We start from the raw sequence: 15861 nt of genomic DNA, 5'->3' as shown, positions 1-15861 counted from the left end.
AGCAGCCACCCCCTGTGAGATCAAACCACCTGCTTTAAACATCTCCTGTCTACATTAAAGGGCTCCTTCCACCTTTAATTGCAGCAAGAAAACAAACTCAGCACCGTGTCTCAAACACGAGAACAGCTTTAATAACACTGGGAGCCTGCCAGGATGTTCCAGTGGGGAACAAGAGTGGCATTTCCAGGCCCTCCAGAACCTCTCCTTGCTTGAGATTAAGATAAAAACCCGTTTCCTGAAACCCAGCACAAGCCAAACCGCTGATGTTCCTAGAGTTGGGAATTCTGTTGGTTCGCAAGCCCTATTAGGGGTGCATGAGCCTTCACACATGCCTCTGCTTTATCCCTAAGACCTTTCAGGGGTGAGGCAGAGCCAAGCACGGTGTGTGAGGAGCTACCTGCATCCCCTGAGGAAGAGTCCAGCCATGGCAGCATCTCTACCAAAGAGAGCTGCAAGTCGGATTTCCCACTCGTGACTGCTGGTCACACTGGTTTGGACTGGGCATGGTGCTGAGCTTGCTGCCTGCTGTGATTTGAGCATCGTATCCTGCTTGGCTGGTTTGAGCCCTGTGCTGGACAGGGAACACACCTTAATCCTCACGGGGTCAGGCTGGTATGGTCTGTAATCTGGAGGGAGGTGGAGGATGGTGGTTTCGGGCTCTCAGCGAGCATGAGGGCTTCAGCAGAGGGTTTGGGAGCATGTGCTTCTCCAAACCCAGACAGGATCACACCCATCCAGAATGGATGGAGACACAGTGCTGAAACCTCATCTTCATTTTAGGCTTGGGGTTTTATTTCGGCAAGTTTAGTCACGGCACATTTGGAGCCACCACGGTCACTGTGGATGCTCGCTCCAGCCCAAAGCACCTCATCTTTGTTGGGTGGTACCTACACTCACCTCTTCTTCCTCCTCCACCTGCTATTAGCACTGACATGCCCATGCACAGGCAGAATAATGATTTTAAGTCATCTGGCCCATTCAGAGCTGAGTGTTTCTTCCTAATAACACCTTGTCCTGAGAAAGTTGCTATTAAGATCCCTGGTACATGACAGATGGGATCCTGCCTCTCCATCAGATTGAGTGAGCTTGGTCAGCCTTGAGTTTGGGAGCTCATTTCAGCTTTTTGTCCCCAATTCCAGCCTGTTTCTAACCATAATGGAGCAAGACTTGATGCCCCAGTGCTCCCCAGGAGCCCCATTAATAGGCCAGACCCCATTTGGGTTGTTTCTTCCTCACCCGTCCTGTACCACCACTCTGTCAAGGAAAGTTTGATAGTCTCCTTAAGCTGATAATTACACCTTATTTATTACCCTGCATGTGTAATTGCAGGCAGGAACTTTTAAGAGCCATGTCAGCCTAATTACTTGCAATAGGACAAGGCATCAAACCAGTTATCAAGTCCCGCTTGGGTTTGCATGAGGGTTTATTTGCTTTAGGCATGTAGCTGTAACAGCAGAGCAGGAGCATCCAATGCAGTTCCCTCCTGAGGACCTGCATTCCCCATCCCACTTGGACGAAGGGCAGGAGATTAGTTTGGACCAACAAAAAAATGCTTTTAAAGCTGCTAAATGCAACAAAAATCCCCCTTTATCCTATCTTCTTCCCAAAATAAAGGTGTTAGCTTGCTGGGAGACTTCATAGCTAGCAATGCAAGAGCAAAGCATCCCATAAAACTGCTCTTTCACCTGTGCTCCTCCTGCCCACGTTCCCTCCAGCTTTGCATTAAATGTGCTGCCCTAAAAATATCTGCCTCGCTGGGGCGTGCTGGATGCCTCCTCCATAGAGAGCAATAAAGCCATGGATGGGCTCAGCTTCACCCAAGCTCCTTCATCCTCACCAGTGGGTTGATTTCACCTCCAAAACAAAGCCAACACAGGCAGGAATGGGCAGGAACAGGCAGTGCTTCATGGCTCAATGGGGCCAGACACCTGTTTGCACCTCCTAAATATGAAAGGTCAGCTTGAAAGGACTCCATAGGGGGAACATTTCCCTCCCACTCTTTGCAATAAGGCACGTGCCTGCAAGAAGGGAGTCACAAAACGACCCCAAAAACTCTCAGCAAGCACCCACGGAGCTTCAAACCTCCATGAAGCCAGCAGCTTGGTCCTGCTTGGGGAGGAGATGTTGGGTGATGCGCATGTGAAAAACCTCAGGAAGCAGCTCACTGGGGTTGTTTGCAAGCTCCAGAGCTGGGATGAAACGAGGGCAGGCAGGGATCCATGAGCACAGGGCAGTTTCTGCAGAACAGCTCCTCAGCTGCCAAATCTGATGTTTAAAAAGAAAAGGGAGAACTCCCCTGACCAGATTGACTCCAGCCATGAAACCACGAGCCTCCAGACATCTACGTGTGTGTGTATAAATATAGCTCTCTCTGTACACGGCCTGTGATGGTTTGCCATGGCTGATCTCCTACCTGATAGCATGGGGCAGAACCTGCATTGCTATGAGGCACTTCTGCCTCCTGAAAAATCCCATTCTTGCAGCATAAACCAAGGTTTATTTAGCAACACACAGGGGAGTCACCCAGGCTGTCATTGCAATGGGGACAGGCAGGTCCTTGCACTTGTTCCCAACACCAGATGGAGAGGATACCTCAGCTACCTCTCTCCTTCCTCGCCACAAAAGACATTACAATGGGTGGGTGCTTTGCCAAAGCCTCTGCAAGTATCTTCCCCACTGCTGGCACAGCTGCAGCAGCTCCATAGAGACCTCCAGAAGCTTGCAAAGACCCCAAGAAGCTTTGAAAGACCCCACATGGCTTGCAAAGAGCAAACCTGGTTTCCAAAAACCCCAGGAAGCTGGCAAAGACCTCATCATCCTTCCGCACTAATGCCTCAAACACAGGGACTGGTGCAGTAGAGGGGAAATGGCTCTGGCAGCCCCTTCCCCACACAGTCCAGCAGCTCTCCTCCAGTTTTGCCCCAAAACAGGGCATTCCCCTCTTCTTTGTTTCATTGTGTGCTCCCAAGGAGGTGCAGGTGAGCTCAAGCCTGGCTGCTCCCTTTGGGAAGTCAGGGCCACCCAAAAATCCCCAGAGCCTCCATGCTTTCAATCCCATTTTGCCAGCGGACAACACCTGCTCCACAGGTTTCCTTCTACCTGGCAAGTTCCAAGGGTTTTTACCCATGCCAGCACCATCACACCAGCCAGACCATGGGGATATAAATACACTTATATAAGGATGCATAAAACAGCCCCCCAGTCATGGTGGTTTAGAAGTCACAGTAACCTTGGGGTCTGTCTGTAAGATAGGAGAGATTTGGGGTTGTTTTTGAAGGAAAGGAGGATTTCAATACCGTGTGTTTTCCTCACTGACAACTGAAAGACTAAACCAGAGGAATCAGGAAGTGAAAATGGTCAAAAAAGAAGCTGCTTTTTGTGCATTTTCTTCCCAACTGATGGGTTTACACCTTGATTTCCCAGCCCACAGGTCCCCAGAGAGCACAGGGAGGTGAGGCCACCCCAACTCATGCAATGCCAGCTGCTATCTCTGCTTTGGGGTGAAAAGAGGGAAAATAAGGCTCAGAGAGTGCTGGAAACAGAGCCTGCTTGTGCAAACATGATGTGGGTTTGGTTTCATTTGGTTCTTTCTCTGTTTCAATGATTTGTCTTCCTGGTTCCTCTTTCACCAGTGTGTTTTACTACTGGTGGTTTAAATAGGCGGTAAATAGATAAATCATGATGCTTCTCAAAAGAAGGAATATTTTCCAGCTGGATTATGGTGTCTAAACCAGGTACACAGCAGTGGTGCTGCCCTGACCATGATATTCCATGAAAGGCACAGAGGTTTCTATCTTCTTCTATAGAAGAAAAGGTTAATAGAAGGTTTCTATCTCCTTCTATTCCCCAGGGAGAACAGGATGGCCTTGAATAAACCCCCCCCCATTGCCCAAAACCCCATTTTCATGTGCAGAAACCCAGCAAAACTGCCTCTTTTTGTGCTCAGCAACACAAAGCCCTCATTCACATTTGCTCAGGTCATGGCAAACACCTTCAAAAACCAATCAAACCCAACAAAATAGGATCTGCTTCAGATGGGAAACGGGGTTTGAGTTTCTTTCCTACACCCCAGCCACGGAGAGAAGAGAGCACTAAAAGGAAGAGGGAAGAGAAGCCCAAAAGGGATATAAATAGGGAACATCAACCTGAACATTTCTGCTCCTCACTAATTGCTTGTGGCTTTCCAAATCTGAGGCAGAAGTTTGGGGTTTAAAATGAATATTTAGCTTGACGTTAATATATAATGCAAAGGCCTGCGTGGGCAGCAATTGCTCCTGACGTGTGGAAAACCACCTCTGATTTCCCGTCCTCAGCAAGTGCTTCCCAGCTTCCCTTTGCAAATAAGCAGGGAAAAAATCAAAAGGAGAGTCCTGCTCTAGCCTAAGGGCTGGAAAATTGTGTTTCTTTCTTCCCAAGAGCAGCCAGAGCTTTTCCCTGAAGTGTATACAAAGAATGGATAACCCACAGGAGCAAACACCAGCCAAAGCATGGCAAAATCGCCTCCGTATTGGGCTGATCATCCCTGTTTGGGGTCAGGGAGATGCTAGAGGGGAGCTGGGGACAGCTGGGGGAGCTCCTTGCATAGAGCTGGGAGCTGGTTGGGCTTGGCTGCCCTCCACCTCCATCCCTTCCCTCCCCTTGGAGATCATTTTCATGGGGCTTTAGAGGGTCCAATCCAACTGCTTCCTTCCTTCGAAGCATGATGGGGGCTGCAGAGTTGTCATTCCAAACTCTGCAGGCTCCCAAACTAGCTTGATTTGCTCCAGGGTCACTTGAGGAGGAGGAGGGAGGCGTTGCCAGGGGGGAAGGAGAAGCAGCTGGGTGCTGCTGGGGGGCGCTCAGTGCCACGCAGAGCGGGTGGGGAAGAGTGCGTGTGCCCATCGCCGGGGTGTCTGGGCGGCTGCACGGGGAGATGCCGGGGGACCGCACGCTCCGGCTGCAGCACGGGAACCGCATCGAGGCCCTGTGTGTGCTGGGCACCTGCATCTCAGCTGATGTCTATGGGTGAGTGGCACACCCCAACACCCTCTGTGCTCCTCCATCTCTGCACCCCACCTGCCTGCCTTCACCCTCCATTTATCCCTCTGCAAATCCCACCTCCTCATTTTTCCTTCTGCTTCCCCAAACTCCACAGCCCCAACACTGATTTAATGCATTTTGTGGGCAAAATCCTCCCTGGGCTTTGCAAAGCTGGACAAGGTCCAGGAAAGCTTCAAGCATCAGTGTTTGCATGATGTAGTACTTACCTGATGGTGATGGGTTTGAGTCATTTGTGGTCAACTGATCCGGTGTCATCTTGGAAAGCTGCTGGAGCAGGAGCCACGGGGATGGGCTGCAGAGGAGGAGATGCAGCTGGGAGAAGGGAAGGAAACAAGACGTAGTTAGTGACCAAGCAGCACCCCCACACCATCAACCCTACTCCCCTAAGCCAAACCAAACCCTCTACCTCTCGATATATTTCCCCGTCTCCAAAGGAAACAGTTTAAAAGCTCATTTCATGGTTGATTCTGGTCTTTGCTGCTTTTGCAAAGCTTACCCTCAATATTCAAGCCAAGCAGCACAGTTACAACTCATCTGGCACCTCTCCAGGTGAAATCTCCTCCCAGTGGGATTCCCAAAACCCAGAAACAAGGAAACCAAACCAGTTTTTCCATGCATAATTAAATATAATTTAACAACTTCAGAAACACCCAGGCAGCAGCAAAGGAGCACTCAGATTTCCTCTCCCCACTCCCAGTGCAGGTTTGGGGGGGGGTTGTTGGCATCCAGAAACCCAATAAATGATGCTGTAACAGTGATACAGTGTTAGCCCTTGGCTGTTGGGATCAAAGGGAGCCTGCACCTCATGAGCTGCAAACAACAACCCTGGAAAGATGGGGACATTAGGGAAAATGAGCCGGGAGAGGGGAAAGGGATGCACAGACCAAGGGCACATTGGACTGGGAGTGGTGCAACTGCTGCTTCAGGGTTGACCAAAATCACCCCCACAATTAGAGTTTCCCATGGTGAAGTCCTAGCTGGGTTGTCCCACTGTTAGGATGAGCTGTTAAATCCTGGGTTTGCCCCAGCTGGAAAATAAACATGGATTTCTCCACTGAAGTACAAACCCAAGGTCAGTTCCAGCAGCTCTGAGTGCTTTGGGCTGGGGTTATTATAGATTGTAATCTGCACCCATGGCTACAAAATAGCCTCATTTCATTAAAATAGCATGTTCTGTCCTAAAAAGCAAAAGAATAAAGACACTTCAAGCATTCCCAGGTAGGGAGAAGGGGCAGGAAGGTGCCGGCGGGGAGCGTGGCGACGCCAGCGTGCCCGGTCTTGGCTGTGTTCTGGACAGTGGAATTAATTGCAGTGAGAACCGGGTGATTTTAGTGCAAAGCACTAAAACCAGAGTGATTTCTGCAGGGCGGCCCCAGCCGGGGCAGTCTCCTTCAGCGTGAAGCACACGGAGGGGGTGAGCGTGGAGGTGAGATGCCAGAGCCCAGTGGAGGTCGGGTCAGCCCCTGGCAGTGGGACGCGGTGGCCGCTGGACAAGGGGACAGTGCTGAGGTTCAGCATGAGCCGGGCCAGCACTGAGGTCAATGATAACAAGGTGAGAAGTGGGGTGTTGGGATGTGGGATCTCCACAGAGGGAGAACTTCCTTCTCCAACCAGGGATTTGGGGGTTTGCAGGTAACTGTCAGCTTTTACGCAGAGGGAGGGCAGCCCATCAACCAAGCTGGGGTCTTCCTCACTGGCATTGGTGAGTACGAAGGCTTCTGTGGAGCAATCCATCTTCACCCCCTTGATCCGCTGGAGGAAGGTGCTGTGATGTGGGGGCAGAGATGGACCTAAGTTTACTGGATGTGGGGAGCTCTTGCTGTACCCTGGGATGAGGGTGAGTTCTCTCCATCCAGGGATCTCTCTGGACGTCGACGCAGATCGGGATGGCGTGGTGGAGAAGAACAGCCCCAACAAGGTAACTCAGCCTCTTGCACTGCATGGGAAGTCCATGGGCTTGCAGAGCCTGAGCTCACTAAGGCCCAGTGGGGTGTTTCAGGCAAGCTGGACCTGGGGTCCTGAGGGCCACGGGGCCATCCTACTCGTCAGCTGTGACAAGGACAACCCCTTCACTGTGGCATCAGACTGCGATGATGAAAGGGTGTTCAGCAGAGAAGGTAAATATAAACATTGTATATACATATATATATATATATAAAGAAGGTATCATAGAAAACAAAAAATGCTATGTTATTCCCCCTCTTGAACCCTTTTGGAGGTGAAATCTTGCTTGGGAACCAGCTGTCCATGAGCTGCTCTTTACCAAGCTGCTGAGTAAGCTTCCTTCATGGGAATTCTCCTTGTTTAATGCCATCCAAACTAATTGCAGTCAAGCAGGGCACGAAACCCAGCCAGAAGCACAGCAGAGGTGCCACTGACAGCAGAGCTTGGCCCAGGGATGCTTCACATGGGTGAAAGGAGCTCGGGGCAAGGCATGAGGCAGGAACACACCCAGGTTCCTGGAAAACTCCAACCACAGGGAACCAGTGCCCATCACCTTTTTGAGGCCAAGGACTGGCTGTGCCAGCGCTGCGAGGGGAGGGAAAGGGGCATTTGTTTCAAAGCTCAAGCCCCAGGCTTTGTTAGCATCTTGTTTTTCCAGCTTGCAAAGGCTGGTAGCAAGGGAAGAGCTTGGTAGAGGAGATGAAACCCCAAGAGGGAGGGTGCAGACCAGCCAGAGCTTCATGGTGCAACCACCCATCACCCAGGTTCCTCTTCTTTGCACCCAGATTTGCTGGACATGTCTCGGATGGTGTTGAGGACTGAAGGGCCCCAGCGCCTGCCCCGGGGGTATGAAATCATTCTCTATATTCCTGTCTCCGAAGCTGATAAAGTTGGGGTCTTTTATGTGCAGAGTAAGTCCTTCCTCACCTCCTCCTCTGTCCCTTCCTCCTTGCTTGTGGTGCTTTTGAGATTCCTGCAAGCTCTTTGCTTTCCATCTCTGCCCTTGTCCTCTCCGTGCTCTTCAAATGGCACTTCTGAAGGCCTCTGCATCCCTTTTCCAGTTTTTTCCAGCACTGAATATTCTCTTCTCTACCAAATGGAAAACTGGAGATGAACAAGCAGAGGCCCAGAGCCATAAAGCCATTTACCAAGCTCATCCAGCACAGGAGTAGCAGAAAAAGCCGTGTGTCCTGACACCCAGATGTTTTATTACGATCACAACACACTCTACAACACATTTCCTCTCCTTGTTTCTTGTTGTGGGCACAGTGATTTATTTCCTGTGACCAAAAGCCCTCATCCAGCCCAGAAACATGGGTCTTCTCCCTCCATGCAGAGGTAGTCCTTCAGCAGGAGGGGTGGTAGCATTGTCAGTGGGGGCTGAAACAGCAGAAACCCCATGAAAATACCTTCCCAGTGACTGCTCGATCCAAGGAAAGGCTGAGACACTTCTTCCTCCCCCTTCTGGTGCATGACTGCCAGATTGAAAGCCCCTTAAGGTTTTAAGGTGCTTTTTCCAGGTGAAGTTGTATCTGCCCATAGAGGCAGAGAAGCTCCAGCACAGAGGGATCGTGGTACCTCCTTGCACACACTTGAAACCACCACAGAAACATTGGAGGTTGCCACCATCCCCTTTCTCCTCTTGCAGACCCCTTCTTCGGGCAGCGGTACGTGCAGGTGCTGGGCCGCAGGAAGCTCTACCACACGGTGCAGTACACTGGTGGGGCTGCTGAGCTCGACTTCTTTGTTGAGGGGCTCCGCTTTCCTGATGACACCTTTCCTGGGCTGGTCTCCATCCATGTCAGCCTCCTGGAGACGCTGGCTGAGGTCTGGGGGCTCCAGGGAAGGGGCGAAGGTGGGAGGCTCCAACAGGGGCATCGAGAAGGGGATGGGGATCGAATGGAGAATGGTCCCCATAATTTACCCCAAAAATGACCTCAGGGATTGGGTATTAGTATGAGGTGTTCCTGCCCATGGCAGGGGGGTTGGAACTAGATGATCTTAAGGTCCTTTCCAACCCTAACTATTCTATGATTCTATTCAATGATTCTATGATTCTATTTAGAGGGAATAGTGGTAAACAGGGTAAGAAAGCTCCCCTACTTCTGCTTGCCTCCCCCAGGGTATCCCTCATGCACCAATCTTCACTGACACAGTCGTGTTCAGGGTAGCACCGTGGATCATGACCCCCAACACTTTGGCACCGGTGAACGTCTTTGTCTGCAGGTAAAGGCCAAAGGAAAAGTGGGGAGGAGATGGGCAGGGGAAAACGCAGCTTCATCCCCATCCTTCCTGCCATCCACTTTCCCAGCATGAAGGACAACTACCTCTTCATCAAGGAGATAAAAAACCTCGTGAACAAGGCTGGCTGCGAGCTGAAGGTTTGCTTTGGCTACATCAACCGTGGGGACCGCTGGATGCAGGTAGGTGGGCACCAGAGTGGGGACAAAGCATTCCCACCCTGCTGATGTGCCCCACGCAGGTTTTCTTCCCTTTTTTAGGATGAGATTGAGTTTGGCTACACCCATGCTCCCCACAAAAGCTTCCCAGTGGTGCTGGACTCCCCTCAAGATGGAGGGCTGGAGCGATTCCCCATCAAGGATCTACTGGTAAGAGCAGGACAGTTGCATGTATTCCCAGAGGAGCAGCTGAGCCTATTCCACCACTCCTAAAACCCTACTTGAACTTGGCTCCTTGGAGGGCCTACAATGAATGTGTTTGAAACATGAGAGTTTAACACCTCGGCATGGAGATACCACCCCATCCACTTCCAGCTGGGAGGATGCCCACAGCCTCAACCCCCTCAAACCAAGATCAGAGCCTAATCCACAGCCCATCTGGAAAGCCTTTTATCCAGAAGGTGCTGGATGAGAGGGAAAAGGAGGATCTCATGCCTCTGGGAATGAAAGATTCCTGCCAAGCTCCAGGAGAAGAGTGGATTTCTTCACCCTAAGTATCCCAGCAATGGGCTGGTTTTTCCTTTCCTCCTCTATGCCTGTGAATATGCAGCAGCTCCTAAGCAGGAGAGGAAAGGAAAACATGAGAGGGGTCAATTTACTTCCTTGAAAGAGAACAAGATGCAGGCAGCTGCCAAAAACATCCCTGTGGGGCTGCTTTGCCAAGGCAAAGGGCCAGCCATGGGTAGAGCGTGCAAAGCAAGCTGTCTGGGAAGGCAGTGAGCATTCGGAGAGAGCCCAGGAAAGACAAGCAGGGAAAAAAGATGGATTGAATGATCCCTTTGGGATACCACCATGCAGGAAGGGCAGGGCATCCCCAGATTGCTGCCACATAGACCCAGCCAGGCCCCAGCAGTAAGGGGAGAAGAGGGCAGCTCACTTTGCGCTGCACACCACGTTGAGGAAGGTGAAGAGCTTTCCAAAGCATTGAAGTACATCATTTCTCATCCCTGAAATGAGTACACCCAGTCCCAGATCCATCAGGCAGGATGGGAATAACACACTGATCTACTCCTATCCATCCTCATTAGGAATTGCTTTGCTTCATATTTAGGAAGTAATTTCAGCCTCTGGAGCTGCTAACACTTTATATTCTAATTGCTGCTCTGAAGGTTTCTCTAATCCCCACTCTACTCTTTCCCATCTCATTTTCCAGTTAGGAATATTTAGCCGAACATGACACATACTGGTCCTGTCCTCATCGCAGCCAAGCCCAAAGCCTATGGGACCCTGTGCCAGGGAAAAGGAGACGAGAGGGAATTAGTCCCTCAAAATCAGTCTGGAACTGATAGGTCTTGGATGTGACCCACAAACCTGGGATGAACCAGGACCCTGACAGTTGAAACCATACCAGCTCTGTTGTTTAATACACTGATATAAGCTCAGAGCTTGTGTTTCATGCTGTCCTCCCCACAGCACCCAGGGAAATTATTTAATCCTCAGCCATGCACCCCAAAAATGCACAGGAGGTCTTGGGGAAAGGCAATCCTGGTGCACTTTCCCAATCCCAGCTTCTCAAACACATTTGAACAACAAAAAGCAACATCTAGATCACTTTCAGCTCTCTGCTCATTTTTAAGGACCTGCATATCTGTTTTACCCCACAGAAACCCAACACTGGCAAGCGATTGGGACTTAATGCAAACCCAGCAGACACCTGATCTTATCCCAAGGCTGCCATGAGCTCCAAGCCCATAATGACTGGATCCAGAGATCAAGGACAGGTTCAAGGCAGGATTTTTGTCCCACCTCTGTCATTTTCACCCTGTTTTTAGCATTGCAATCTGCCCCTTGGGCATTCCAGCCACATCACCACAAGGGTTCATTACCCCTGCATGCACAGTGCCTTAAACCCCAGATACATTAAGTCTTGAAAATCAGGGCTTAAGTAGGATTTAAGTGAAGTGCAGCCCTGATGCCTGGGGTGGATTTCCCCTACGGGGGCCTAAGTTCCTCTATCTCAATAAGAGCCACCCAGAAACTCAGCTTCAGGGCTACCCCAGCACCTAATTAGCTTAATGCAGACACTTAAAACATTGGCTTTGGGACAGCAGGGACCTGTCCTAGCTCTGCCCCTGGCATTTGCCACTTATCACCGAGCCCAGACAATCCAGAGACCGTTATCCTCTCACCTTTCCTCTATTCTTTGCCTTGTCTCTGACCTTTTCTTGCCTCTCCCCATCCATGGACAGGCTTCTCTCTTCATGGTTTGTGCCAACTGGAGGAGGTCTGACCCCAGCAGGAAGGAAAATCTAAAGACATGGAGGCGGGGGGACCCAGGGCAAAACTCACAGTGATTTTTCTTCCTGCAGGGCCCTGACTTTGGCTACGTGAGCAGAGAGCCCCTCTTTGAAGCCATCACCAGCCTCGACTCCTTTGGCAACCTGGAGGTCAGCCCACCCGTGACCGTGGCAGGGAAGGAGTATCCCCTGGGAAGGGTCCTCGTTGGCAGCAGCTTCCCCACGTAAGAGCTGGGAAACCATTTGGGAGCAAAGGAACCACAGGTACCCCCTAAACATCCTCAAAATCATGTTAATGGGCTGAATTAGCTATTCCCTGCTGAGCTGCACAAGTGGTTCTCTATGGGATGGGGGCACTCAACAACCAGTGCTCAATATCTGCCATCATATTGCACATTCCTTTCTCTTCTCCACCTTGGCAGTGATTAATGTGTATGTACATATTAATGCATTCATATTTATTCCCCTTATCCCTTTCTCTTGGGGATATTTCCCCCCCAGCTCCGCAGGGAGGAGAATGACCAGGATAGTGTGGGATTTCCTCTGTGCCCAGCAAGTGCAGGCTCCCGTGGAGCTCTACTCAGATTGGTTGGCTGTGGGCCACGTCGATGAGTTCGTCACTTTTGTGCCCACCTCTGACAAAAAGGTACCCCAAACCCCGCACCACTCTCCGATTTCTCTTCTGAGATACTAATCCCATTGGACACCTCTAAGGAAAACCCCAAAGCACATTTCTTTAGCATTTGCTTGGGGGTTCACTCCTATCCCCAAAACTGAGGGTTCTGAATGTAAAAAGGGACTTGCTGAGGTAATAATCAGCACAAAGAGGAGAAAAAGGCACCTGCGAAGGCAGTCCAAGAAGTTTAAAGCTCAGGATCCACGTGGGCTGGCCAGGGCTCTCAGCTGCTCAGCACCTCCCAGGTGTTCTCAGCAGCTCTTTTCCTTGTCACTGGTTTTAGTGTTTCTGATACAAGAATTTTCCACCTGGGGAAAAAAACCACCTTGACCTGAATGGTTCAGAAAAGGAGTATTTATACACACCCCCACCCCAAACCTTCCATGCGAGCTTTTAGCCCTCCCCAGGGCAGTACTAAGCCCCATAAGAGTTGCCATCAAGACTGCAGTAAGCAGCTTCTAGTGCTCCACTAAGGAGACCATTTCCACCGGTAGGAAGTAAGTCAGGCCACACATGGCTCTCAGACCCTATAAATCCTTAATTCCCATGGGATTAGCTTAATAACGATTGCTGGCTTCTTCTGGAGAAGTCAGAGCCTGATTAGTCATTTGTTCCATCCCCCCCCTTGAATTGCAATGCCAGAAACAAGACACAAAGCCCTTAACAGCAGCAGTGCTCCTCACCCTCAATCTCAGCTCACCCAAACCTCCATCAAACTCACTCAGGGGGTTTATAAACCCCACTTGAGGTGGGCAGGATTGGACCCAGCTGCAGCCAGGCTGCAGTTTTCCTCCCTGCCCCAGCAGCAGTTTAACCCCTCAGGGTGTGATCTGGTCCATATTTGCCAACAGCATAAAGCACTGAACCGCATTCTGATATATCCCCTCACCATACATTAAAAAAGACACTAAGTAACATCAGAGACACCTGATTTTAAGAGTTTGAGCTTGGATTCCTTGCAAATATAAACCCCTGAGGTGCCCAGAGTGAAGCCAGTTTTGGTGACTGCTCTCCCTGCTTCCTCTCATCCTCCACCCCAGTGGTTCCGGATGCTGATGGCCAGCCCTGCAGCATGCTACAAGCTCTTTCGGGAGAAGCAGAAGGAAGGCCAGGGTGAAGCCACCATGTTCAAAGGCAAGGGGACAACGGGTGGCTTTGGCTGAGCTTCGATGTCAACTGAGACAGCCGGAGCCTCCACATAGAGCAGCTGGGCTGAGGGCAGCAGTGCCTGTCAGACTGCGGGTACTGGGGGACATGGGGACCTTTTCCCACCCCATTGTCCTTCAGTGCTGGCAAGCAGGATGCCTGCCCACCATTCCCAGCCTCCTCAAGCCCTATTTTGGGAAAGCGAGTGGGATGGGAGGGATAAAGCCCTCTGCATGGAGGGGATGCTTGTTTGGTGGGATGGAGCATCTGTAAATGCCAGCACGGAGCAGGACAAGCACTCCCATGTCACTTGTCCTTCCCTCCCTGCAGCAATGACATTTTGGTCACCAGTTTGAGCACCCTTTAATTGTGGTTTTGAACATCATCCACCTGCAGTGGTGTGGGGAGAAGTTCTCCACACTTCCATGGGTCCCTCTGGGTCACTGCCATCCCCAAACAAGGAGCACCTCTCTGGAGGTGGCAGCTCCGAATGGAGCTGAATGGAGAACTTTAGCAGATCATGATTCCTGTGGGATGACAGGAACTTTCCAATGCACTTTCCAACAGGTAAAGGTTTTCTTCCCACCCAGTTTCCCAATAAACTAAGAATTGGGACCCCAAACTCAGGAAATAGGGATTTTGGGGACTTTTCCCATCTCTATTCCCCATTTTAAGTCAGGGCTCTGCTACCACTGCTTCATTTTAAGGGAGTTTGCCTTTGTAGGGTACTCAGGGACAGACACAAAACGAGTTACCATTAACAAGGTCCTTTCCAACAACATTCTGATGCAGCAGAACCAGTACGTCCAGGTAAGAACTGATATTTCTGGTAAGAATTGCTATTTCTTGCAACAACTGCCCCAGGAGGATGCAAACCCTTAAGGGAGGTGTTGAATTCTGGCTCTCCTCCTGTGTAAGATGCTTTGGGGACCATACCTACCTGTGTCCCTCCCTCCAACCTCCTGCTCTCCATCCCCTTCAGCGCTGCATCGACTGGAACAGGGATGTCCTCAAGAAGGAGCTGGGGTTGATGGAGGAGGACATCATCGACCTGCCAGCCCTCTTCAAGCTTGACAAGCAGGGCAAAGCCGTGCCGTACTTCCCCAACATGGTGAGGGGGGTCCCTGCTCCTTGGGTCCTCTCCAAAACCCAGCTTTCCAGTCAGGATGAATCCCTGATTTGTCCCCAGAAAAGCCCAATCTTGACACCTGCCTGGAAAGAGAAAATATCCTCAGCCAGGCTCAGATGAGTTCAAATCTGCTTGTGGTGGGGTTAAACTGTGTCATTCTGGGGCAAAAAGAGGGGAAATCACAAGGCATGGGGTGAGGTTAATGATAAAAAGGGGAAGGTTGGATTTGGAATCCTGGGGGAAAGTGGCTGCAAAGAGCAGCTACAAGGATGCTGGAGAGGGACTTTTCTCTAGAGACTGCAGTGACAGGACAAGGGGTAATGGGTTCAAACTGAAACAGGGGAAGTTTAGATTGGATCTAAGGAAGAAATTCTTTATTGAGAGGGTGGTGAGGCACTGGAATGGGTTGCCCAGGGAGGTTGTGAATGCTCCATCCCTGGCAGTGTTCAAGGACAGGTTGGATGAGGCCTTGGGTGCCATGGTTTAGTGTGAGGCATCCCTGCCCATGGCAGGGGTTGGAACTGGATGATCTTAAGGTCCTTTCCAACCCTAACTATGATTCTATGATTCTATGGTTGATGGCCCATTTCGGGGTGAGGCTGATGGAGGAGGGTGATGAGCACCTTCCCTTCAGCTCCATCAGCCCCAGCGCCACTGGGACCCTTCTCGTGTCACCCCACAGGTCACCATGATCGTCCTGGCCAAGGACCTGGGCATCCCCAAACCCTTCGGCCCCATAATGGGGGGTGAGTGCTGCCTGGAGCGACAAACCCGCTGCCTCCTGGAGCCGCTGGGGCTGCGCTGCCGCTTCCTCGAGGACGTGTCCTCCTACCACGGCCGGCTCGGGGAGGTGCGCTGCGGCACCAACGTCCAGCGCCGGCCCTTCGCCTTCAAATGGTGGCACGTAACGCCATAGCCGTGCCGCCGCCTCCTCCTTCTTCCACCCCAATGGCTTCTTCAGTGTGCGTTGCTTGCAATCCAGTTAATAAATGAATTTGCTGTGAGGAAAGAGGCGGGAAGCTAAAGAATAATGGGGGATAACTGTAAGGGGAAGGGAGGGAAGCCCTCAGGGATTGTGAGGCAAGGGGATGCCATTTTGGCCGCTGGCGCCTGCCGTTTTGCCCTTTGCATGGCATTGGGGTAGGTGGGAGGATCTGGACGCCTCCTCTGCAAACACAATGAGACTGGGAATGAATAGAAGGACGCACTCTTTTCCCACTTCCCAAAAAA

At 51.0% G+C, this 15861-nt stretch overlaps 1 protein-coding gene across 1 annotated transcript; it reads left to right on the top strand.

Annotated features, from left to right (window-relative positions):
• Positions 1-4912: 4912 nt before the first annotated feature.
• LOC308228217 (protein-arginine deiminase type-2-like) lies at positions 4913-15547 on the top strand (the record flags this gene model as incomplete). The annotated part of the gene is made up of 16 exons (XM_080631410.1): positions 4913-5004; positions 6406-6592; positions 6673-6742; positions 6897-6958; positions 7040-7157; positions 7770-7895; positions 8633-8811; positions 9107-9210; positions 9296-9407; positions 9486-9593; positions 11753-11904; positions 12182-12326; positions 13397-13490; positions 14227-14312; positions 14485-14613; positions 15314-15547. 16 exons carry the CDS (start codon positions 4913-4915, stop codon positions 15545-15547), a joined length of 1998 nt encoding a protein of 665 aa, XP_080487536.1.
• Positions 15548-15861: the final 314 nt, after the last annotated feature.

This window comes from Psittacula echo, assembly GCF_963264785.1.
Source record: "Psittacula echo genome assembly, chromosome: 17".
NCBI classification, from domain to species: domain Eukaryota; kingdom Metazoa; phylum Chordata; class Aves; order Psittaciformes; family Psittacidae; genus Psittacula; species Psittacula echo.
The sequence above is the reverse complement of the archived record's forward strand: the minus strand, read 5'-3'. Positions and strand labels throughout refer to the sequence as shown.